Below are 26,685 nucleotides of genomic sequence, written 5' to 3'. Positions count from 1 at the left end.
CTCTACTAAAAAATACAAAAAAACTAGCCGGGTGAGGTGGCGGGCGCCTGTAGTCCCAGCTACTCAGGAGGCTGAGGCAGGAGAATGGCGTGAACCCGGGAGGCGGAGCTTGCAGTGAGCTGAGATCCGGCCACAGCACTCCAGCCTGGGTGACAGAGCGAGACTCCGTCTCAAAAAAAAAAATAAATAAATAAATAATGGGGGAGGCTGTGCATGTGTATTGTGGGGTGTCGGGGGTGTGTGGGAACTCTATCATCTGCTCAATTTTGCTATGAACCTAATACTGCTCTAAAAAATAAAGTCTAAAAAAAAAAACACAGGCTGGGTATGGTGGCACACACCTGTATTCTCAGCTGCTTGAGAGGCTGAGGTGGGAGGATTGCCTGAGGCCAGGAGTTTGAGACCAGCCTGGGCAATATAGTGAGACCTCCATCTCTGCAAAAAACTTTAAAAATTAGCCGAGCATGGTGCCACACATCTGTACTCCCAGCTACTCAGGAGGCTGAGGAGTGAGGATCGCTTGAGCCTGGGAGTTTGAGGCTACAGTGAGCTACGATCATAAGAAAATGTAGAAGAAGGCCAGGCACGGTGGCTCACGCCTGTAATCCCAGCACTTTGGGAGGCCGAGGTGGGCAGATCACCTGAGGTTGGGAGTTTGAGACTAGCCTGACCAAGATGGAGAAACCCTGTCTCTACTAAAAAATACAAAATTAGCCAGGTGTGGTGGCACACACCTGTAATCCCAGTTACTTGGGAGGCTGAGGCAGGAGAATTGCTTGAACCCAGGAGGGAGAGGTTGCAGGGAGCTGAGGTCGCGCCATTGCACTCCAGCCTGGGCAACAAGAGCGAAACTCCATCTAAACAAAAAAAAAAAGAAAGAAAGAAAGAAAGAAAAGAGAGAAAAGAAAGAAGGAAGGAAGAAAAAGAAAGAAAAGAGAGAAAAGAAGGAAGGAAGAAAGGGAGGGAGGGAAGGAGGGAGGGAGGAAGAAAAGAAAAGAAAAGAGAAAAGAAAAGGAAAAGGAGAAAATCTTTGGGACTGGGAGTCATTGAGGAATTCTTAACCATGACAACAAAAGCAGATCCTTAAAAAGAAAAAAAATTGATAAATCAGACTTCACCAAAATTAAAAAGAAAAAATCCTTTTCTCTGCAAAACACTCCTTAAGAGGATGTAAAAGATAAGCTATGGACTGGGACAAAATATTTACAAACCACACACATACAAAAGCCGTACATCTAAAACATGTAAGGACAAGGCGCAGCTGGGAGCAAGACTGAGAGGATGAGCAGTGGCAGACTTGCCGGCTGCAGCAGTGCTCCATGAGTGAGTGGCCGCTGCACGCCTGCCCCGCACGTCCAAGGCAGCTCTCGTGGCCTCCAGTTGACAGTGCCACCTGGAGTCAACCCGAGGCCAGAAGGCTCGGCCTTATGCTGGAGACCCATCCTGGTCACCTCCCGTGTTCCTTGTGGGAACATCTGCTTCTGCAGAAGGCGGAAAAGGTTGAGGTTGGAAGCTGTGCGGATGGAATTTGGAAAGAAGGAACCGTGAGAGTGCAGGGAAGGGAGGCAGGGAGCCCCCTGCACGGCAAGGTGGTGGCCAAGCACTCCAGGGAAGAGGACTTGGGCTCTGCCCAGTCCCAGAGCGTCAGATGGTGACACTCTATCTCACTGATGCTAAGGCGCACTCTCTCATCTTATCATTTCTAATGTCAGGGTGTGCCTTATAATCAACAGGCCACAAAGGTCATAAGCCACACTCACAAGAACCAGGAAGTTAATTGGAAAATATTCCTTGTCCTTGATCATTGTGGCACAGAGGATCAGACTCACCCTGCAAACACAATCACTGGGGAAGGTGCATCTCCAAGGGGAACGCCAGCCTTTTCCACCACCCCCCACTCAGAGGAAGCCCAAATGCAAACAGACCCAGGTCAACTGGGCCCCTCTCCAGCTCCTGACCAGCAGCTCTGGATCCCTGGGTGGGGTGCAGCTGCCCTTCCCCACCGCCCCTCAGAATAACCAAAAAAGCCTGCCCACCTGCCTGAACGTGGCAGGGGAAGGACAGTTCCCTCCGTGTAAGACACGCTGCTGCATCGCAGAAGCCTCCGCAGAGCGCTGGGCTGCAGAGCACAGTGCACAACTAGGGCACCTCCCTCCCTCCCCTGCCAACGCGCGCGCGCGCGCGCACACACACACACACACACACACACACACACACACACACACACACACGGCGCACACGGCCACAAAGGCACAGCCCCAGGCCAGGAGCACACAACTGCCCTCAAATGCCCTCACCAGCCTCAAAGGGGAGGCCATGTCCACGTGACTTCAAACATCCATACTAGACTAGGATGCAACCAGGAAGCTGAGTCAGGGCCACAAACCTCCTACGCCCCCATCTGTGTCCTCCCCCAACCCCTCCAAAGGAGTTTGCACAGGGGCTGGCCGGGACCCTTGGGTAGACAGCTGCAACCTCTGGAGGGCATTTACACCATGAGCTACAAGTACTTATTGGGGTTCAGCTGGAAGGTGGCTCCCTCTGACCATCTCCCCAGGACACACACGAGCTTTCTGCCATTCTCTCTGATGGGGCTGGCCTGCTTGGCATGGGAAGTCTCCACAGACAAGGCTGTCTGCAGTGACTTGATAGCTCAGTGGCTTAGAGGAAGCTAACCTCCAGCACTCCCCAGCCACAGAGCAAGGGGCTCTTTTCTTTTTTTTTTTTTTTTTTTTTTTTTTTTTTTTTTTTTTTTTTTTGAGACTGAGTCTGGCTCTGTCGCCGAGGCTGGAGTGCAGTGGCCGGATCTCAGCTCACTGCAAGCTCCGCCTCCCGGGTTTACGCCATTCTCCTGCCTCAGCCTCCCGAGTAGCTGGGACCACAGGCGCCCGCCACTTTGCCCGGCTAGTTTTTTGTATTTTTTAGTAGAGATGGGGTTTCACCGTGTTAGCCAGGATGGTCTCGATCTCCTGACCTCGTGATCCGCCCGTCTCGGCCTCCCAAAGTGCTGGGATTACAGGCTTGAGCCACCGCGCCCGGCCTGCAAGGGGCTCTTTTCAAACGGATTTCTTACCCTTCTTAGTGTCTCAAACTAGATCCTGTCCAGACATGTTATAATAAAGTTAGTAAGAATTTATTTTGGGGCCAAAATTTTTTTAATCCATGCATAGTTTTTTTCATAGTATGCATTTTTTCATAAACTTTTTAAGACTCTCTTGTATATACTGGACTGTAGCCTGAGTCTGAAAGCCTTAGAACCAGGAGATCCAATGGTGTAAGTTTTATTCTGATTCTGAGTCCAAAACCAGAAGAATGACGTCTTAGCTCAAAGACAGAGTGTAAATTTCCATTTACTTGGCCTTTTACTCTAGTCAGCCCTTCATAGGATTGGATGAGCCCCACTCACCCTAGGGAGGACAATCTGCATTACTTAGTTTACCAATTCAAAGGCTAATCTCATCCAGAAACACCTTCACAGGTATATCCAGAATAATATTTAACCAAATATTTTGGCATTCCATGGCCCAGTCAAGCTGGCACATAAAATTAATTGTCACAAGTCCACCCCTTGTCAACTTGGCACCCACATGTATCTTCTGAAACCATTCTTATTCTCCAAATAAAAACAATGACAAGGTCATAATTCCACCCGACATGATACAATCATTCCACATACAACTGAAAATGCACTACCTCTTCCCCAGAAGAGAAGGCAAAGTCCTTAAATGATGTTTGTTCTTCTCAATATCTCATAACTTAAACACTATGACGTAAAATGTAAAATAGTTAAATACTATGATATAGAGTCAATACATTTTATGTTACAAGACAGGAAATAAGAGAGGAAAGAAAACAAAGATATTTTATACATATTCATTACAAAACAAGGAGAGTATATCTGAGACCAGCCTGGGCAAAAATGGTGATACCCCATTTCTATTAATAATAATTAATTTAAAAATAAAAAATAAATTTAAAAAAGGAGAAGTACTTATGATAATTATAGTCTTCATTTCTGTAAGTGATCATGTGATCATAGCTGATATTTATAACTACCTTTTTCCACTACCCATTCTGTATGTCCTTTGCCTTCAGCAAGCACCTCACTCAGCTGGTTGTGGTTCTTTATCTGGTAGAGTGAACCAAACCTTCATTCCTGCAGGGACTGGGCCATTAGTAGTCCTGCCTGGATTGGGCTGTTGTAGTTTTCCATCGACATTAATCACAGGCATGACAATACTAAGAGATGCACTCAGGGGACTCCTGTATTCCAGGCATATTCCTCCTTACCTTCATCGTGAAGTAGCAGTCCAATTTCCCCTTGGTAGACAGGATCAATCACCAACCAGCACAGTAATTCCCTTCTTTGCCTGTTGTTTCAGAGGTATAAGGAGTCTGAAGTGACTGGGTGGCAGTCTTAAGATCCAGTTCAATTGAATCATTGCTCTCTCTTGGTGGGAGAATTGTTCCTGTTGGAACTAAGACCAGTAGACCAGTGTAGCATAAGGTTTCAGAAACTGGAAGCAAAAATTTTGCTAGTGGGTCACTAGGGATAATAGTGAGTGGTGCCACTCCCTTTTCTACCCCTTGATTCCCGGACCAGTGAATCTTGGCTATGGGAGAAACAGCACCATATGATGGACGCTGATTCAGAGCACATTTAGACCCCGGAGAACATATTGCTGCAGCTCTGCAATACATTGCCATCTAGCTGGTGCTGTAACTGCATCTTCAAATAATCCTATCATCTTATCACACCCATTGGTTCATGAGACATGGTAAGACCAGTGAATTCCATGAGGATGGTCTCACTGCTACACTTGTTTTGCTGAGAAGTGAGTTCCTAAATCAGAAGCAATGCTGAGTGGAATATCGTGACAATGGATAAAGCATTCTATAAGTCCACAAATGGTAATTTTGGCAGAAGCAGTGTGTAAGGATGGAAAATTGTTATCCAGAGTAAATTTCTGTTCCAATGAGAACAAAATACTGCTTCTTCCAAGATGAAAATAGTCTAATGTAATCAATCTGCCATCAGGTAGCTGACCATGCTGGTGAGTGACGCCATATCAGGGACTCTGTGTTGGTCTCTGCTGCTGACAGATCGGGCATTCAGCAGTGGCTGTAGCCAGATCAGCCTTGGTGAGTGGAAGTCCATGTTACTAAGCCCATGCATAATGTCCAGCCTTGCCACCATGGCCACTTTATTCATGAGCCCACTGGGCAATGGCAGGAGTTCCTAGAGAATGAGGCTAACTGGTATCTACAGAATGGGTTAGCCAATCAATTTGTTATTTTAATAAATAACTTCTGAGATCACTCTCTGGTAAGCATTCACATGGGACACAAATATCTTCATTATTTTCCCATTCAAGAGGTCTATCCACATACCTCTTCCCCAAATTTCCTTGTCACCAATTATCCAATCATGTTCCTTCCAAGTCCCTGATCATCCATCCAAACCATTGACCACAGAACATGAATCAGAATATACTTGCACATCTGGCATCTATCTTTTCAAGAAAAGTGAACTGGCTTAAACTGCTTAAACTTCTGCACATTGGGCCACACGTATGGTGCATGCCTGTAATCCCAGCAATTCAGAATGGTGAGGTAGAGGATGACTTAAGCCCAGGAGCTCAAGACCACCCTAGGAACATAGCTGACACTGCCCCTATAAATTTTATAAAAGTAACCAAGGAAGGAAACGGGGGATAAATGAAAATTAACCCAGCTTGCAGCACACTCAGCATTAATCAGTAGGTCAGCCTGCTCCCTGACCTGCTTCTTCACAGTTGTTTGGTGCCTATTGTTCTAAAATCATGTAGACCTTAAATTATTCCCCTAAACTATCCTATAGATAACACCTAAACATTATGAAACATTAAGATTTCCCTTTGAGCTGGGTGAGGCGGCTTGTGCCTGTCATCCTAGCACTTTGGGAGGCTGAGGTGGAAGGACTGCTTGAGCCCAGGACTTTGAGACCAGCCTAAGCAATACAATGAGACCTTGTCTCTAAAAAAAAAAAAAAAAACAAAAAAATTCCCTTTGAGGTAGTCCTTCAGGTCCTGCATTCTGAAGAAACTGCTCAGCTGAGAACCGCATGGACACCAGCTGATCTGAAAGATTCCACTGACTAACCTGGTCTGAAGGGCCCCACTAACTCAGCTGGTCTAAAGGACCCCACTGACTCAACTGGTCTGAAAAATGCCATTCATTCAGCTGGTGTAAAGGACCCACTGACTCCAGTGGATCTGAAGGACCCCACTGATACCAACTGATCTGAAAGATCCCACTGACACCAGCTGATCTGGAGGACCCCATCGACTCAACCGATCTGAAGAACCCCACTGACTTAGCTGATCTGAAGGACCCCATTGACTCAACTGATCTGAAGAACCCCACTGACTTAGCTGATCTGAAGGACCCAGTTGATACCAGCTGATCTGAAGAACCCCACTGACTTCAGCTGATCTGAAGAACCCCACTGACACCAGCTGATTGGAAAGATACCACTGACTCAGCTAGTCTGAAAGATCCCACTGACTCAGCTGATCTGAAGGACTCCACTGACCCAGCTGATCTGAAGGACTCCACTGACTCAGCTGATCTGAAGGACTCCACTGACTCAGCTGATCTGAAGGACCCCAGTTTATCTGACTCAGCTGGTCTGAAAGACTCAACTGATACCAGCTGACCTGAAGGACCCCACTGACTCAACTGATCTGAAGAACCTCATGATGCCAGCTGATCTGAAGGACCCCACTGACACCAGCTGGTCTGAAGGACCCCATGAGGAGCTGGCCCACCAAAGAATGCAGTTTCCATATCCTGATTATTTTCTCTCTCTTGTGCTGCCCAATCAACAATCCCAATTCTCCAGCCTCTCATCCTCCACAATCCCCTTAAAAACCCCAGCTCAGAACTCCTACGGGAGATGAATTTGAGGATCTCCTCCCAGCTCCACATCTGGTTGCCCATGATAATTATATGTTTTCTCTTCTGCATCCCTGCTGTCTCAGTGTAATTGGTCTATTACTGTGCAGGAGGCATATGAACCTGTTGGTCATGTAACAAAGTGAAATCCTATCTGTTTTTATTTCTTTTTTAGATTTTGTTAAACCATAGCATTTACTGACAAATAATAATAGTGACAATAATAGTGAAAAATCATTGAAATTCCTAAGATAAACTGGTTGCTGCCATAGCTGCTCTGTCAGGTTTAGATGATGTTCCTCCACAGAATCCATGCTTGAATCTGTGGTGTACAGTTTTTAGGTGTTTCATTCAATCAGTCCCGGTGGTATTTTGTCTTTCAGCCTTTGCACTCCAGTTATACTTTCTCTTGCACTTGGCAGGGTAGTCATATTTGTCACAGGTAGACTTCTGAAGGTGATAGGCCTCAGAGCCACACCAGTGGTACAACATGTGTGTCTTATTGCAATGCTTTCAAAACAATGGCATTCCCTTCATCATCTCACTTCTGCAGACTAGACCAAAGAGACTGGAGACCTTGTCTCTTAAAAAATTTAAAAATATAAGTTATGTCCACTGAGAGTACTTTCCTTCATCACTGTCCTTCAGGGATGTCACAGAAAGGGGTTGTAGAGCTGCAGCACTCTTGGGTGGTGCATACATTTGTGCAGAACCAGGCCTAAGTCTTCTCTTCTGTCAATTGATCACAGGCAACTCCCCACAAAGTCACAGGGGCAATCTGGGAGACAAACGTAGTGTAGCAGTGATGGTGGCATTGGCCTGTCTGGAGCAGCCACTGTGCTAATGCTAGCTGCAGCGGGAAAGGTGAGTCCAGGGCTGCGCACTCTGTGGAGCCAGTGGGGGCTAGGAACAGGCAGGAGCCCCATCCCCTACTGAGTTGGCAGGGCAGGAGCCCTGGACTCTTGGGCGCAGCTACAGCCACCCAGTCATGGCTCTGGACCAGGGCATCCCTATGCTCTCAGGGGGCCAGGAGGCCACCCTGCTCCTGCAGGCTCAGAAGTGTCTGCTCTTGCTCTCTGGCCTCTCCCCTCTCCCAGCACACACCCCGATTTTGGAGCAAAGTTGAAGCTGAGCCCGGTGCTGTCACAACCCAGCGGGTGTGCACATGCTCAGGGCACCACCGACATGCCAGCCCCCTGCTGCCTCAGTTCTCTCCAGACTTTGGGCACCAGTGAGCACAGGAGGGAGACCAAGGGTGGGGGGCACCAAGGGAAGCTTGGCACAGGCCTCCAGGCACCCTTTGGTACAAACAGCCTGGGTGCCATGCGTGGCATGTTTATGGTGGCAGGAGGCAGACAGGCTCCTGGGTGAAAAGGGGTGGGTCTCTGTTGAAACTCCACCTTCAGGCCAGGGATGTCCTGAAGCCTAGGGGCCAGGCTGCCAGGTCTGGGTGGAGTCCATAGCCTGGAGTGAAAACTTATGGTGCTTTTTCCAGGTCCACCCATAACCACCCATGGACAAATCAGCACATATTTCCTCCCTTCTGAGCCCATAAAAACCCTGGACTCAGCCAGATGTGAACAGGTGTTGGAACTACCAGCTGCAGAAAGGGGCTACCCACTACAGGTCTCCTCTCTGCTGAGAGCTGGACAGCCGTTGGGTCAACCTACCTGCAGAAAGGAGCTACCCACTATAGGTCTCCTCTCCACTGCGAACTGGACACTCTCATCAGGATGACCCACCTTGGAAAGGAGCTACCCACTACAGGTCTCCTGAGAGCTGTTCTATCACTCAGTGAAGCTCCTCTCCAACTTGCTCACCCTCCAGTTGTCTGCATACCTCATTTTTTGTGGACCAAGAACTTAGGATCTGCTGAATGGTGGGACTGAAAGGGCTGTAACACAAATAGGCCTGAAACATGGTCCCCTGCTTGCCACATTGTGGGTGACAAGAAGGAGAGAAGAGCTGTGAGGCCCTCCAAGGAGCCCAGACCTAGGGGCTCCGTGAACCAGGGCTGTGACACCCTCTTTGGGGCTGTACGGTTCCTGGTGTCTCCAAACTAGGCCCCACCATGTTCCCCTTGTCCAGACACATGTGGTATAGCTGGTCCAGCTGCAGCCTTGCATGGAGCCGGCACCTGTGCCAGCACCTGAAGCTGCCACCTGCCCCGCCACAGCAACCTGCATGCCTGACTGTGTGCAGTGGCTAGACCCCACACTCACTCACTCACACACCCCTTGCCACTCTGCACCTGGCTCACCCTTGGCAGGTGTGGGATCTGGGCCAGTAGTGTGAGCTGACCACAGCCTGCCAGGCCAAGTGGGCAGAACAAGCCCAGTAGGCATGAGCAATACTCGGGCAGAAGGCACCACCGGCCACAGAGGTTTCCAGTGGGCAAAGTGACACCCCAAGGATCCCGTGACAACAGGAGTCGGGACAGTGGACATTTGGGCCACTTCTTTTTTTTTTTTTTTTGAGACAGAGTTTCGCTCTTGTTCCCCAGGCTGGAGTGCAATGGTGCGATCTCCACTCACCACAACCTCGCCTCCCGGGTTCAAGCGATTCTCCTGCCTCAGTCTCCCGAATAGCTGGGATTACAGGCATGCGCCACCATGCCCAGCTAATTTTGTATTTTTAGTAGAGATGGGGTTTCTCCATGTTGGTCAGGCTGGTCTCAAACTCCCAACGTCAGGTGATCCACCCACCTCAGCCTCCCAAAATGCTGAGATTACAGGCATGAGCCACCGCGCCCAGCCTGCCACTTCTTCGTGTAACTTACTTGTGCCTTCATAGCCTGCTCAGCCCAACTGAAGTATATACCACTTCCATTTGATGATGGAGTTCTGCTGCGTATGCCCAACTTTATGGCTTGGTGGGTCAGATAACACTCAGCTCATGCTGGGCAGCTCAGGTTGCATAGTAACTTGGCGGCCCATGGTTAAGTGTTCAGTCTCTATGGAGACTCAGTATCAGGCTAAGAGCTGTTTCTTTTTCTTTTTCTTTTTTTTCCTGCAGTTTAAATTCAATAAGAGGCCGGGTACAGTGGCTCACGCCTGTAATTCCAACACTTTGGGAGGCTGAGGTGGGCAGATCATGAGGTCAGGAGATCAAGACCATCCTGGCTAACATGGTGAAACCCCATCTCTACTAAAAATACAAAAAAAAAAAAATTAGCCGGGCTTGGTGGTGGGCACCTGCAGTCCCAGCTACTTGGGAGGCTGAGGCAGGAGAATGGCATGAACCCGGGAGGCGGAGCTTGCAGTGAGCCAAGATCACGCCACTGCACTCCAGCCTGAGCGACAGAGCGAGACTCTGTCTCAAAAAAAAAAAAAAAAAATTAACCGAGCATGATGGTGCATGCCTGTAGTCCCAGCTCCTCGGTTGGGGGCTTAGGCAGGAGGATCACCTATACCTTGGGAGGTCGAGGTTGCAGTGAACCATGATCGTGCCACTGCACTGTAGCCTGGATGACAGAGTGAGACTCTGTATATAAAAAAAAAAAAAAAAAAAAAAAAAGCATAGTAATTATCCACCAAGGCTGGCAGGGCTTTGCTCCAAATCCTAAGGAACAAAGCTCCAAACAATATCCCTTTCTCCACTGACACTTCAAGCATCACTGGGTCTGCTAGATCATATGGCCCAAGTGATAGAGCAGCTTGCACAGCAGCCTGGACCTGTTGCAAAGCCTTCTCTTGTTCTGGCCCCTCTAAAAGCTAGCAGCTTTTTGGGTCAGTAAATGGGCTGGAGTAACACACTCAAATGAGGAATACGTTACCTCCAAGATCCAAAGAAGATCACTAGGTGTTGTGCCTCTTTTGGTTGTAGAAGGGGCCAGATGCAACAACTTATCCCTCACTATAGAAGGGATATCTCAACATGACCCACACCATTGGACCCCTGCAAATTTCACTAAAGTGGAGATCCTTAAATTTTTGTCAGATTTATTTCCCACTCTCTGATACACAAATTTCTTATGAATAAGTCTAGAATAGGTTGGGCACGGTGGCTCAGGCCTGTAATCCCAGCACTTTGGGAGGCCGAGGCAGGTGGATCACAAGGTCAGGAGTTCAAGATCAGTCTGGCCAATATGGTGAAACCCCGTATCTACTAAAAATACAAAAATTAGCCGGGTGTGGTGGTGCATGCCTGTCCCAGTTACTCAGCAGGCTGAGGCAGAAGAATCGCTTAAACCAGGGAGGCAGAGGTTGCAGTGAGCCAAGATCATACCATTGCACTCCAGCCTGGGTGACAAAGCGAGACCCTATCTCAAAAAAAAAAAGTCTAGAATAGTTGCCACTTCTTGTTCACTAGGTCTGATCAGCATAATGTCATCAGTGTAATTGATTGCAATTGCCAATCAATGTGATATCTTGTGGAAGGGAAAGGCAATCAAGATCCCAGAAAACTAAATTATGACATAGAGCTGGGGCGTTGGACAGGCATGGTGGCTTATGCCTATAACCCTAGCACTTTGGGAGTCTGAGCCAGGAGGATCACTTGAGCCCAGGAGTTCAAGACCAGACTGGGCAATATAATGAGACCCCAACTCTACAAAAATAAAAATTAGCCAGGCATGGTGGTGCATGGTAGTGTGTGCCTATAGTCCCAGTTACTCAAGAGGCTGAGGTGGGAGGATCACTTAAGCCCAGGAGGTCAAGACTACAGTGAACCATGATTGTATCACTCCAATCACGGAGAACCATGATTGTACTCCAGCCTGGGTGACAGAGCAAGACCCTGTCTCAAAAACAAAAACAAAACAAAACAAAACAAAAGTGAGCTGGAGAGTTGATATACCTCTAAGGTAGGACAGTGAAGGTTTATTTCTGGCTTTGCTGGCTGAAATCAAACTGCTTCCGGTAATTTTTGCTAACAGATATCAAGAAAAAAAGCGGCCAGGCATGGTGGTTCACACCTGTAATCCCAGCACTTTGGGAGGCCGAGGTGAGTGGATCACCTGAGGTTGGGAGTTCGAGACCAACCTGACCAACATGAAGGAACCACGTCTCTACTAAAAATACAAAATTAGCCGGGCGTGGTGGCGCATGCCTGTAATCCCAGCTACTCAGGAGGCTGAGGCCAGAAAATCACTTGAACCTGTGAGGCAGAGGTTACAGTGAACTGAGATCGCGCCATTGCACTCCATTCTGGGCAACAAGAGCGAAACTCCATCTAAAAAAAAAAAAAAAAAAAAAAAAAGACGCCGAGTCCAGGAATGAAAGCTATTCAACTCCTCAAGGCCCAGAGGCTACTGCAGAAGAGGTGGGCACATGAGATGGTAAGGGCTGATTTTGAAAGATAAAATAAGTTCAGTTTCTCTATAAATTAATCATTAATGTCAAAGGCACACTGATGCAAGACCAGCATATGGGCCCCTGTGTTAGATGACCAAGGTTTTCTTGAAGCAGTCACTGACTCCTCAATAAAAGTTATGAAGGTTATAAAAGGCTTATGGAAGTTATATTTTATGGTCAAGATTAAAATTTTATAGATTATAAAATTTTGAAAAACAAATGTAATTGACTTCATGCTGTTTTTATTAAGGCTTGTTGTTTGGAAAATTGTCTCCCCTCTCAAAGAATGAAGATTTTTACCTTTTTTTCTGAAATCTTTCAGTTATCACTTCGGTTAAATGAATGACTTATTTTACAATGACCTGTGATCCTATTTTGTGATATCAAGTGTTGAAACCTTTGATACTTGACAAACTTTCCAAAATCAGATTATAAATTATGTCTTTTTCTGACCTAATTATTCCTTTAAGATATTAGGTTCCCTAAATTATAAAAATGACATAACTTGGCTTATTTGTTACAAAAATTATACAAGAAGCATTGTCAAATATAAAATGGTGCTGGTTTTCTCTGGACTGTATTTGTATAAATATGATGTCGGTATGTGTTCCAAAGTTATGGGAAACTCCTGTAATTCTGATATGACTTAGTGTACATTATCAGTAATAATCAAAATTGTTATGTTAAAATTGTTGTGTACCACAGAAGTAACAAATTTCCTTGCCAATGTGTCTTTGACGATGGCTGCCCTAAAACTTTTTGTCATCCATGGACAATGGTTGTAATGTTTTGATCCTCTTTAGAAGGTGGATTTATAATCAGCTATAAAAGTCTAACAGGTGCTCTTGAATGCAGGTTTTTTATAACTTTGGAGATTGTGACACTGGAATAGAGGAAAAACTTTCCCCTATAGGACTAATGGGCTAAAATGTTCATGAATATCAAGCAGAACAGGAATTAACTGCATGGACTGAACTCATTTTTCTGACTTTTTGTTTAAAACATTGCTGATCCTGGCCAGGCATGGTGGCTCTTACCCATAATCCCAGCACTTCAGGAGGCTGAGTCAGGTGGATCACCTGAGGTCAGGAGTTTAAGACCAGCCTGGCCAACATAGTGAAACCCCATCTCTACTGAAAATGCAAAAATTAGCCAGGCGTGGTGGCAGGTGCCTGTAATCCCAGCTACTTGGGAGGCTGAGGCAGAAGAATTGCTTGAACCCAGGAGGCGGAGATTGCAGTGAGCTGAGATTCGCCACTGCACTCCAGCCTGTGTGACAGAGTGAGACTGTATCAGAAAGAAAGAAAGAAGGAAAGAAAGAAAGAAAGAAAGAAAGAAAGAAAGAAAGAAAGAAAGAAAGAAAGAAAGAAAGAAAGAAAGAAAGAAAGAAAGAAAGAAAGAAAGAAAGAAAGAAAGAAAGAAGAAAGAAAAAGAAATGAAAAGGGGGTAAATGTGAAAGGAAAATCTTATGGCCCCAATACTAAACTAATGAGAAAAGTCAAGCTGGGAACTGTTCAGGGCAAACCTGCCTCCCATTCTATTCAAAGTCATTCCTCTGCTCATGGAGATAGATGCATATCTGATTGCCTCTTTTGGAAAGGCCTATCATAAACTCAAAAGAATGCAACCATTTGTCTCTTACCTACCTGTGACCTGGTAGCCCTCTCCCTGCTTTGAGCTATCCCCACTTTTCTGGAGAGAACCAATGTACTTCTTATATATACTGGTTCTCATGTCTCCCTAAGATGTATAAAACCAAGCTGTGCCCTGACCACGTTGGGCACATGTCGTCAGGACTTCCTGAGGCTGTGTCACGGGTTCGCATCCTCAACCTTAGCAAAATAAATTTTCTAAATTAACTGAGACCACCTCAGATATTTGGGGTTCACACAGCCATGCCCAGCTGTTTTGCGTTATTTATTTATTTTGATACGGAGTCTCGCTCTGTCGCTTAGGCTGGAGTGCAATGGTGCAATCTCGGCTCACTGCAACCACTGCCTCCCGGGTTCAAACTATTCTTCTGCCTCAGCCTCCCAAGTAGCTGGGACTACAGGCGCCTGCCATCATGCCTGGCTAGGTTTTTTGGGGGTTTTTTTTTTTTTTTTTGTATTTTTGTAGAGAAGGGATTTCACCATGTTGGTCAGGCTGGTCTTGAACTCTTGACCTCAGGTGATCCACCCAACTCGGCCCCCCAAAGTGCCGATCACAGGCATGAGTCACTACACCCGGCCCTGTTTTGTTCTTTTAATTTTTGTAGAGAGAGAGTCTCACTATGCTCCCCAGGCTACTCTTGAACTCCTAGCCTCAAGCTCTTCTCCACCTGGACTTCACAAAGTGCTGGGATAACAGGCATCACCCTCCATGCCCAGCCACAAATTTATTTCTTACAATAATGGTGAAAGACATGTCTTCTGGATCCTTCCAGTGTGGGTGAATAGTTCTTAAATGACAATCCCTCTACATTTTCAATCTTCCTAAGCCTTTATGTATCTTCCTCTACATTAAACCAAGGCAGGTTTGGAATTTCTGATTTACTCATTATGACCCACCTTTGATCCATGTCTCAGCCAAATAGCTAGACAAATTGTTAGAGCTCTTCCTAACTCTCTGAGTTGCAATATTAAATGTAGAACCTCTATTTAGTAAGACCATATAAATAAATTTGGCCAGATCCAGTTTTATGTTCCTTCCATTATCCCATGCCTTCGATATCCATTCCCATACATGTTCCCAAAATTTTTGTCTGTATAAATTAGACATCTTAAGCTATTCTTTTGGAGTGTCGCACACTTCCTCATGGGTCACACTTTGTCCCTCACCTTAGGGGCCTGCTGGGATTTGAGTCTAGTTACAGGTCTAGAAGCAAAGAGGGTAGGTGGGGAAGGGTCCTGGGGAGCGTCAGCTTTGTCCTGCATGGCAACTGCATGGAAACCATTACAGTTTCTTAGGCAATGCAGGGTTAGTCCTCTCAGATGGGATGCTTCCACCAGGGATGGGGAAACCTCTTTCACTGGCAAAAAAGATCCATCAGAATTTAGGGGCTCAATGTCCCCAGCTTCATCAGGGTGATGAGGTTCATAAATATAAAAAAGAGGGCTTTATTTATCATAAAGGGTTGTAAGCCTACAGGGTGGCCATTCTGATAGGCCAAGAAGCATAGCCTCCAGCCAGAAGCCAGAAACAGACACTTCAAGGGAGGGCCAAAGGGAAGAGAAATTTATGCTGAGTGGGGTGGCCAAATGTACGTATTTAGTACGTTATAGGAGTGATGAGTTTTACGAAAGGATAAACATACTCATGTGCAATTGAGCTTCATGCTTCTCCACGGACCCCATGTTGAAAAATGTGGCATTAGGATGCTCTAAGGGCAGAGTTTTTGGCCCTCTGGCATCAAAAGGTGAAGCAGAGAACAGGAAAACCCTCACTGCACTCTCTGTAGACTGGTCAGAACCACTTCGTATTCAAAGCTCTCTTATCAGACATAAAAGGAGGGGACAATATGAGACAGTTGGTTGATATCACTGGTAGAGTCTTTTGAAAGAGCTAGTTTCTGTTTAGCCCTTAGGTTAGAAAACCTAAACGGGTTAAGGAGGGAAGTTACAAATCTGGTGACCTCCTGAACAATGAGCATAAGGAGGCATGCCTGGCCTCATCCCATCACGACCAATAACTCAGTTTTCAAGGTTACTCTGGGGTCCGCTTTGCCAGGAGAGGGTCCATTCGGTCAGTTAGTGGGGGCTTCGAATTTTACTTTAGTTTACAAGGGTATAGCCTATTGCTCCTCGGCTAAAAACTTGCACAGCATGTTATTATAATGAATATTGTGTATTACAATTATAATACAATTATAATGATAACTATTTGTGTGTATCTAAACACATCTAAACATAGAAAAGGTACAGTAAAAATATGGTATAAAAGATTAAAAAGGCCGGGCGCGGTGGCTCACGCCTGTAATCCCAGCACTTCGGAAGGCGGGCGGATCACCTGAGGTCGGGAGTTCGAGACAAGCCTGAACAACATTGAGAAACCATCTCTACTAAAAATACAAAATTAGCCAGGCGTGGTGGTGCGTGCCTGTAATCCCAGCTACTCGGGAGGCTTAGGCAGGAGAATCACTTGAACCCAGGAGGCGGAGGTTGCAGTGAGCCAAGATCATGCCATTGCCCTCCAGCCTGGGCAACAAGAGCGAAACTCCGTCTGAATAAAAATAAAAAATAAAATAAAATAAATTTAAAAATGGTACACTTGTATAGGCCATTTACCTGAATGGAGCTTGCAGGACTCACAATTGTTCTGGGTGAGTCGTGAGTGTGAAGAGTGTGAGAATGAATGTGAGGGCCTAGGACACTGCCATACACTATCCTGTGTGATTGCCCAGTGGGCCTCTTCCTGCCCTCTGCACACACAAAATCAATTCACTGAGACCATGGCATTGCATTAGAGGAAGAGTTTAATTGATGCAAGGCTGACCATGCCACATGGTACATGAAGCTATTACTCAAATCAATCTCCCTGAAAATCTAGAGGCTAGGATTTTTCAAAGACAGTTTGGTGGGCAGGGGCCTACGGTATAAGTGCTGCTGGTTTGTTGGGGATGCAATCAGAGCGGTATGGCAAATGATCCTCATGCCCTGATTCCACCTCTGGATGGGGTCCATAGGACTGGTTGAGTCATGAGTCCAGCTGGCGTTTGCAGAAATGCCAAAATCTGAAAAGACATCCTAAAAGGTCAACCTTAAATTCTACAACATGATGTTATCTAGATGCATAATTGGGGAAGTTACAAATCTGGTGACCTCCTGAACAATGGTTGGGAATCACTTAATTATGCCTACGTTTTAGCAGAATTCAGGCCCCTTCCATAAGCTTAACCTGGTGGCCTTTCACTAGTTTTACAAAGGTGGCTTAGTTTGGGGACGGGCTATTATCCCTGCTTTAAGGTTAACTATAAACTACATTTCTCCCAAAGTCAGTTTGGTTTATGCCCAGGAATGACCAAAGATAGCTTGGAGGTTAAAAGCATGAGGGAGGTTGGGCATAGTGCTCACACGTGTTAATCGCAGCACTTGGGGAGGCTGAGGCAGGCAGATCACTTGAGGCCAGGAGTTCAAGACTAGCCTGACCAACATGGCGAAACCCCATCTCTACTAAAAATACAAAAATTAGTTGGGCATGGTGGTGCATGCCTGTAATCCCAGCTTCTTGGGAGGCTGAGGCACAAGAATTGCTTGAACCTGGGAGGCAGAGGTTGCAGTGAGCTAAGACCATGCTCCTGCACTCCAGCCTGGGTGACATAGCAAGACTGTCTCAAAAAAAGCAAGATGAAGTCAACTATATCAGATTTCTCTTACTGTCATAATTTTGTAAAGGCAGTTTAGTTGGACTCTATAAACACTATATGTTTAGGCTTTACTGAAGTTATAAATACATATATAATTTTCTTTCTTTTTTTTTTTTCTTTTTTTTTGAGACAGAGTCTTGCTCTGTCGCACAGGCTGGAGTACAATGGCACGGTCTCAGCTCACTGCAACCTCCACCTCCCAGGTTTAAGCAGTTCTCCTGCCTCAGCCAACCAAGTAGCTAGGATTACAGGCACCCACCACTGCGTTTGGCTAATTTTTGTATTTTTAGTAGAGTCGGGGTTTCATCATGTTGGCTGGGCTGGTTTCGAACTCCTGATCTCAGGTGATCCGCCTGCCTCAGCCTCCCAAAATGCTGAGATTACAGGGGTGAGCCACCGTGCCCAGCTTTTTTTCTGAGACACAGTTTTGTTCTTGTTGCCCAGGCTGGAGTGCAATGGCACGGTTTCGGCTCACTACAACCTCCACCTCCCGGGTTCAAGTGATTCTCGTGCCTCAGCCTCCCAAGTAGCTGGGATTGCAGGCGCCCAACACCACGCCTGGCTAATTTTTTTGTATTTTTAGTAGAGACAGGGTTTCACCATGTTGGCCAAGCTGGCCTCTAACTCCTGACCTCAGGTGATCCACCCACCTCGGTCTCCCAAAGTGCTGGGATTACAGGCGTGAGCCACTGCGCCTGGCCTATATATATAATTTTTGGTTTCTTTGCAAGACAGAGTCTCACTCTGTCTCGCAGGTTGGAGTGTAGTGTCATGATCACGGCTCACTACAGCCTCAACCTCCCAGGCTCAAAGTGATCCTCCCACCTTAGCTTCCTGAGTAGCTGGGACTACAGGCACGTGCCACCATGCCCGTCTAAAATTTTTTTTTTGTAGAGACAGGGTCTGTCTGTGTTGCCCAGGCTGGTCTCCAACTCCTGGGCTCAAGCAATCTTCCTGCCTCAACCTCCCTAAGTGCTAGGATTACAGGCATGAACCACTGTGCCCGGCCAATATAAGGCATGCAAAACTATACTAATTTTCCTTTCTGGATATATGCTGTATGTAAAGTATTAAAATAGGCATGGGATTGATAAATACCAAAGTCAGCAAAGTGGTGACCTCTGAGAAAAGAAAGAGGGAAATGCCCTCAGGAAGGGATATACCAGCTTTTCAAATGTATAGGTGATTTTTTTTCTTAACCTGGGGAAGTTATATTATTCTCTACTTTTCTGTGTGAATGAAATATTTCGTTTTTTAAAATTTTGCCCAAAAAGGGAGTAGGAGTAGGGAATTTGACAGACCTTTGTTTAAATTCTGTCTGCCGCTTACTTGTAAAGGAACTTACCCGGGTTCTTAATTTTTCCAAGCCTCTGTAAGAGGACATCATCATAATAAATATTCTATTGCACAGTCAAAGCAAGTGAAATAATACGGATAAAAGTGCTTTATAAAGTGCAAATGCTGTAAAAGTATAAGCTGTAATTTTACAAGAATGCGCCACAAATTATTGTAACTAAGAGTTATTGCAAGAAACTCGTAGTATTCCTTTGTTACATACTCTCACAGAACCTTGCTTGACCTTTTCCTTCAGAGCACTTACCCTCACTTGCAATAACACGTTCATTGATGCTATTATTTGTGCACCCTCCCACCGTGGTTCTGGGCTCCTGATTCTATTCCCAAGCCCAGCACAGTCCCTGGCACATGGTAAGTGCTGGACAGAAATTTTTTCTTTTTCTTTTTTTGAGACAGAGTCTCGCTCTGTCGCCCAGGCTGGAGTGCAGTGGCGCGATCTCGGCTCACTACAAGCTCTGCCTCCCGGGTTCACGCCATTCTCCTGCCTCAGCCTCCCGCGTAGCTGGGACTACAGGCGCCCGCCACCACGCCCGGCTAATGTTTTGCATTTTTAGTAGAGACAGGGTTTCACCGTGTTAGCCAGGATGGTCTCGATCTCCTAACCTCGTGATCCGCCCGCCTCCGCCTCCCAAAGTGCTGGGATTACAGGCTTGAGCCACTGCGCCCGCCCTGGGGCGTAATCTTAACAGGATTACCTGTAGGAAGTGAGAATGGAAAGCAGGACCTGGAGATAGGACTCTGCTGTTTTACATTACTATACTGTTAGAACTTTTATCATAAACATGTATTAGTGCAAAACTATTTGAATTTTTAATTAAAATAATAAGTGTTAAATATGCATTTCTTAATTTCATCGCCTCTCGGGGGAAGATCACGTTTTACTACACGAAATTGCATGGAAAAGGGATACAGGAAATAAAAGGAGCAATGACTGCTCCTGGGGCACTGGGCTTTCCACTGAACCTCGGGGAGTGAAGGCGACTTTAACAGCCTAAGAATTTAAGAATGGGCCGGGAGGGGCCGTTAGGGGGCGCGCGCGAGGCGGCGCGGGCGTTCCCGCCTCCCCGTTACATGCCCCAGTAACCTCAGCGCCGGCGACCGGGAGTAACCTCGCGCGCGGGCCGTCCCCCCGCGCCCAGACTCTCGCCTGCTCCCGCCTCAGCCAATGGGAAGGCAGCGAACGGCCGGCCGGTTGCTCGCCCGGGAGGACTCCTCCCGGGAGCACTTCGAACGGAGTTGAACGGTCGCCGGGCCACGGGCTCAGACCTTTCCAATGGCAGCTCTGGGTCCCGACGCCAAGCCCCGCCCAGCCCTAGGCCTCCACCGTGTGCATTCTCGGCAGGAGTCACCTTTGCCTTACAAACCTTCAGACCCGCCCTCTTCCTACCTTGCCGCTCTAGGCCCCGCCCTCTGCGCGGGTCGGCCAATAACGGGGTGAGCTGGCGCCGCGGGGCGGGCCTCTAGCCAATGCGCACGCCGTGGGCGGGCCCCGAGCCGGAATTGGGGGTGAAGCGATAGCGTTTTGCCTGCATTCGGGGCGCGCGGAGCTGGGGGGTCCCTGTGGGGCGCCCGGAGTTAAGATGGCGTCCTCAGCGGAGGGGGACGAGGGGACTGTGGTGGCGCTGGCGGGGGTTCTGCAGTCGGGTTTCCAGGAGCTGAGCCTTAACAAGTTGGCGACGTCCCTGGGCGCGTCAGAACAGGCGCTGCGGCTGATCATCTCCATCTTCCTGGGTAAGGACCCTCCTGCCTCCCTCCGCCCCTCGCGGAGTCCCCGGGGAGTAGGGGAGGAATGGGGACAGGACCGCCCTCTCTTCCCGGAGCCACCCGGGAGGGCTGTGCCGGGTGCGGGTGTGAATCCTGAAGCACACCAACAGCTATTGAGGGAAGACAGAAGTCCTGTCTCGAGTCTGGGGAGCTGTGCCCTCTGAACCTCTTCACCTTTCTCTTCAACCCCTGCCATGCCCTCTGGCCCCTCAGTCGGGCCCCCGCCCTCTTGTGCCAGGCTCTACCCGTGCTCCCACGACCTGTCTTTATTTGTCGCTCTGTTGAGTTCCACTGTCTGGCCATGTGTCCTGCTCTGTCATTAATAACCACCCCGCACACGCGCGCATCTTATCGGTAGGCATAGGGCCCCTAACTTAGGAATTTTAGCCCTTTCGTCCTTTTCAGCCCCATATTCCATATTTCATATTCTTAGTGTCTGTTTTGTTTATTGCCAGCTTGTATTATACTTTCGTCTCTTTTCTGTCCCGTTCCTACTATTTTCTTCTTATGCCATGTTGCTTTTTTTTATTTTCCAAGCCACCTACCTGTCATTTACCCTGGAATATCATTTTAATGATGGACTTGGGAAACAGGACTAACAACCTCCTTAAAATCGATCCATACTATTCCAAGCGTTTATTACACGTGTGGTTCAAAGGATGTGGTGTATCTGAATTTATGCCACAACAAGCTGCATTACAACTGGTTTATAGGCTTTTTTACCGCATCCTCACTCCATGGTTTAATACATGGAGGCAGCATAGTACAATGGAAAAAAGTATGGGCTATGAAGGCAAACAAATCACACCCAGCCTTGTTGCTGCTCAGAAACTGAAGGACCCTAGGCAGGCCACAAAACCTTCTGGGGCCTAATTTCCTTATCTATGAAATGAGGACAACAGTGCTTACCACATAGGATTGCTATAAAGTCCTGTAGAAAGGCCAAGATTGGGAAGTACCTGTACATATATATACATAAAATTTAAGCAGTTGGAACGTTCTATGAAGGTTATGGAACTTTAGGAGAGGGTGGGTGGGAAGGATTAAGCAAAAGCTGTAAGTGGTGATTAGGAAACAGGACTGGGGCTAGAGCAGAGGGTTAGAGGTCTGAACCATGAGAAGTCTGAGATAAAGTTGGGCAGGAAAAGCCTTAAATGCCAGAGAGAAGTTTGGCGTTTATCCAGTAGAAGCACTGACATATAATATCACCAGAGGGTGTTAACCCAATCTAGATAATGGGATAGGCATTAATTCATATTTAAACAACCTAGCCTAATAGCATTGTTATTTGCCTATTACATATCAAACCAAGATCTTCCTTTCTTCCAAATAAAGATCACCTTTTTCTTCCTCTGTAGAATTGTAAGATTTTAAAGATGGAATGGAACTGGGGTTTTGCAATCTGCTCAGTGTCACCTAGACATCACCCAGATTTATCAGCACCCCAGTCTAGGGTTATTTGCACTACACCAGCTTTGAACTTCCTACTCTTTCATCCTTGTTTCTGACCCAGTTATTTGTTGACGTTGTAATTGGCGACTAGTGTTTACATTTGACAGGACTCAGTGGCTTATGCTTATAATCTCAACACTTTGGGAGGCCGAGGTGGGAGAGTCACTTGAGGCCAGCCTGGGCAACATTTTATTTGTCTCTGCAAAAAAATAAAAAAAAATTAGGCCAGGTGCAGGTGCAGGGGCTCATGCCTATAATCCCGGCATTTTGGGAGGCCAAGGCGAGCAGATCGCTTGAGGTCAGGAGTTCGAGACCAGCCCGGCCAACATGGTGAAACCCTGTCTCTACTAAAAATACAAAAATTAGCTGGGCGTGATGGTGGGCACCTGTAATCCCAGTTACTTGGGAGGCTGAGGCAGGAGAATCACTTGAACTCAGGAGGTGGAGGTTGCAGTGAGCCAAGTTAGCACCACTGCACCCCAGCCTGGGTGACACAGCGAGACTCTGTCTCCAAAAAAAAAAATAAAATTAATAAAAAAATGAGGTAGGCAGCGGGGTGCAGTGGCTCACGCCTGTAATCCCAGCACTTTGGGAGGCTGAGGTGGACAGATCAGGAGGTCAGGAGATTGAGACCATCCTGGCTAACACGGTGAAACCCCGTCTCTACTAAAAATACAAAAAATTAGCCGGGCGTGGTGGCAGGCACCTGTAGTCCCAGCTGCTGGGGAGGCTGAGGCAGGAAAATGGCATGAACCCGGGAGGAGGAGCTTGCAGTGAGCTGAGATCGTGCCACTGCATTCCAGCCGGGGCAACAGAGCCAGACTACGTCTCAAAAAAAAAAAAAATGAGGTAGGCATGGTGGCTCATGCCATGCCTGTGGTCCCAGCTACTCCCGAGGTTGAGGTGGGAGGATCACTTGGGCCTGGGAGTTTGAGGCTACAGTGAGCCATGGCACCACTGCACTCCAGCCTGAAGGATAGAGCAAGACCCTGTCTCAAAAAAAAAAAAAAATAGTCTTACTATTAGTAATTAGTTAGGAAACTGTTGGTTCTCAACAATAAATTGAGAATGTAACACAAGTAGCAACCAGTTATAAGGGGCAATCTGTTAAATGGAGTTAGGGCTGGAATTAGGACTTGGAATTCAACTTTTGTGTGTTGACATAACCTGCCTGTGCACTCCTGCTGGGCTGTTGCTGTGTACTGTCATGGGGCATACAGCTGACTAGGAAATTGTTTTCTCCGTATCCCACTCCTTCTCTCATCTTCTCTCATTACCACCAATCCTCAAAGTAATAAGCACTTGGTGTAATGCATCTACCACACTCTGGAGCCCCCTTGCTCATTCTACCATTTCCCACACCCTCCCTTCCTGTCTCACATACACTGTTGCCTTCAGTAACTCATAGTATTTCTCATTTTTAGCTCAACTTGGGGCTTCAGCTTGCCTCCTATCAGGTATAGCTCATTCATGTGGACAGGTAGGATTGTATTCCTAGTAGGCATAGGTTAAATACATATATGTAAATATAAATTGATTAAGCTTGCTGTGTGCGTGGTAGGAGTGCATTTTCGTTGTAAATATGTTTCCCTTACAAAAGGTTATTACCACTTCTGTGTATTGTAACCTAGAAACCAGTAGACTTTCAGCAGTGGAGTTCCTGGTTCTTGAACCCAGCTCTCCCAGGGAACTGGGCTACTGGAGGAAATCCTTGCTGGAGGCACCAAGAAGCCTGTAGTTCAAAATGATTTCCCGTTCACTTTCCTGATTAGATGAATTCAGGTTAAAAACACCTCCCTAAATGCAAATACCCCAAGGGAAGAGTTAGCTATATCATTCACATTTTAAAATATACGTTTTAATCAGCTAGTCTAATTACTATTTTCCTAACATCTTTCTTTTGTTACGTCAGTTCTGTGTGCTGATCTTGGGGTGAAATGCAGAGCATTAAAGCACTAGCTTTCAAACCTTTTTGACTAAGACCCATCGTAAGAAATATGTTTTGCATTGTGACCCAGAACACACAGACATGTATATGTATACACGTATTTGAAACAAGTTTCAGGAAAGAATACTTTCCCTTAATCATAACTCACTAAGTTGATTTCATGGCTTATTAATGAGTTATAACAGTTTGAAAAATTTTGAGTTAGAGGCCTGCAGTTTTTTTTTTTTTGAGACGGAGTCTCGCTCTGTCACCCACACTGGAGTGCAGTGGCGTGATCTCGGCTCACTGCAGTCTCTGCCTCCCAGGTTCAAGTGATTCTCCTGCCTCAGCCTCACAAGTAGCTGGGACTACATGCACACGCCACCACACCCGGCTAATTTTTGTATTTTTAGAAGAGGCGGAGTTTCACCATGTTAGCTAGGATGGTCTCAATCTCCTGACCTCGTGATCCACCTGCCTCCCAAAGTGCTGGAATTATCAGTGTGAGCCACCACGCCCAGCCGAGGCTCCAATTTTTAATATTCAATACTTCAAAGAAAAAGTAAGTTTACGTGGACTGCTGCACTGGAGTATTTTGAGCAGTCAGAAGACTATAAATGGAGTGTGTTTATGTTTGTGTTGTGTGTATGATTGCAAGGAGTTTGATGGAAGGATCCTGAAGAGGAATTTTGCCATGAGCCCTGGTGCTGGCAAATACTACCAGAAAACATCTCCCCTTCAACAACTTGGATCTCATCACTCCTTAATGTAACTGATACCATGAATTATTCAAATACATTTAGTAACATGCACCTACTACGGTAAAGCAGTATTCTTAACCTTGCAAGGGCAAGAGCTGTGGGTGTAGTATGAGTCATGGAGCCCTGCACTCAAAGGTATTATGGTCTGTTAGGGTACAAGAAATGGGCATAAGTACACTAATGACCCCAATAAATTTTAAGTGCCATAAGAGAGGTACAGAGCTTTATGAGATTTAAAGATGGAACATTTCATTGAAAGATGAGTAAGGGCCGGGCGCGGTGGCTCAAGCCTGTAATCCCAGCACTTTGGGAGGCCGAGACGGGTGGATCACGAGGTCAGGAGATCGAGACCATCCTGGCTAACACGGTGAAACCCCATCTCTACTAAAAAATACAAAAAACTAGCCGGGCGAGGTGGCGGGCGCCTGTAGTCCCAGCTACTCAGGAGGCTGAGGCAGGAGAATGGCGTAAACCCGGGAGGTGGAGCTTGCAGTGAGCTGAGATCCGGCCACTGCACCCCAGCCTGGGCGACAGAGCAAGACTCCGTCTCAAAAAAAAAAAAAAAAAAAAAAAAAAAAGAAAGATGAGTAAGGTTTCAGCATAATGAGACAGTAAGACTTAAGGAATAGCATGAGCAGAAGCACTGAGGTGTGAATGTGGCAACACAGCCAAGGAACAAGTAGCCTAGTTAGATTAAAACAGGACTTTAGAGAAGTGATGGAAAATCAGGCTGGAACTGTAGGTTAAAGAGCCTTTAAAGCCTTTAAAGCCAAGGTACTCACAAGTTTGTACTCACATAAGTGATAGGGAACGCTGGAGATTTTTGAATGGGGAATAATATGACTGGAGCTGTATTTAAAAAGATAATACAGCCTGGGGTGTTTTGAAGTCAGCATAGACAAGTAGTAGGCAAACTAAGGAGAAGGAAGTGATCTAGAGAGGAAGTTATAATGGCTTGGAGGCAGGCTGACTGCACTGAGAGGAGAAAGTAGGGATCTCCTGTGACATATTCTAGGAATACCAGAACCTTTTGAAAGGCTGATTCTGTAGACACTGTCATCCCCACAGCTGCTCATGCCTGAAACCCAAGAATCAGCTTTGTTGCCTTTCTTCACTCCCCGCATCCCAGTCACCCAGTCCTATCAATACAACCTTTAGATTGTGTCTCAGATTCATCTATTCTCCATCACCACAGCCACCAGCCATCTGTCACCAGCAGCACCCGAGTAGCCTCCTGACTGGTCTCTAATTCTGTTCTTGCCCCCTCAGTCCACTCTCCAAAAGCAGCCAGAGAGATCCGATCCTGTGCCTCTCCTGCTCAGAACCCTTCAGGGGCTTCCATACCTGGCTGGTAAGCCCCTGCCTCGTCCCAAGCAAGCTGACCACCTTTTAGCCACATGACCTTTGTTCAGTTCCTCAGGAAAGGCATGAAGCCTTCCCTACCTCAGAGCCTTTGCACACGCTCACCTGCTGCCTGGAGTGCCCTTCAGTCACCTGACAAACTCCTTTTCATCTTCCTCTGAGAGTTCTTCCCTGACTCTCATGTTAAATTATGTCCCCTGTTACACTTTCTCATACTGACTGGAATTTCCTTCCAAGTATATATCACACTTTGTAATTATGTATTTGTAGATGAGGGCAGAAACCATGGAAGTTTTGTTTACCACAGTGTACCCAGAGTTTAACACAGTACTTGGCTTGTAGAAAAGGCTCGATAAATGCTTGTCGAATAGGTGAATGTGTGAATGAATGACTTGGCAACTTATTAGTTGGAGGATAAAGTTGTAATTTTAAAAAGACTCCATCCTCCTGCCTGAGTAGCTGGATGGGCTAAAGACAGAGTTTTAGGAG

The 26,685-nt window shown here is 46.7% G+C and overlaps 2 protein-coding genes across 2 annotated transcripts in view; both read left to right on the top strand.

Moving 5' to 3' along the window:
* Window positions 1–26,685, top strand: part of PHB2 (prohibitin 2) — an 88,340-nt gene that overhangs the window by 14,524 nt on the left and 47,131 nt on the right. The gene's annotated exons all lie outside the window — the stretch shown is intronic.
* The window catches only part of LPCAT3 (lysophosphatidylcholine acyltransferase 3), a 42,358-nt gene continuing 35,678 nt past the window's right edge, over window positions 20,006–26,685 (top strand). The window contains exon 1 of the mRNA XM_050747545.1: window positions 20,006–20,661. Within this exon, the coding sequence (XP_050603502.1) occupies window positions 20,511–20,661 (151 nt within the window). The 5' untranslated portion in view covers window positions 20,006–20,510. The remainder of the gene's footprint in view (window positions 20,662–26,685) is intronic.

Source organism: Macaca thibetana, chromosome 11 (genome assembly GCF_024542745.1).
Source record: "Macaca thibetana thibetana isolate TM-01 chromosome 11, ASM2454274v1, whole genome shotgun sequence".
Taxonomy (NCBI): Eukaryota; Metazoa; Chordata; class Mammalia; order Primates; family Cercopithecidae; genus Macaca; species Macaca thibetana.
The sequence above is the reverse complement of the archived record's forward strand: the minus strand, read 5'-3'. Positions and strand labels throughout refer to the sequence as shown.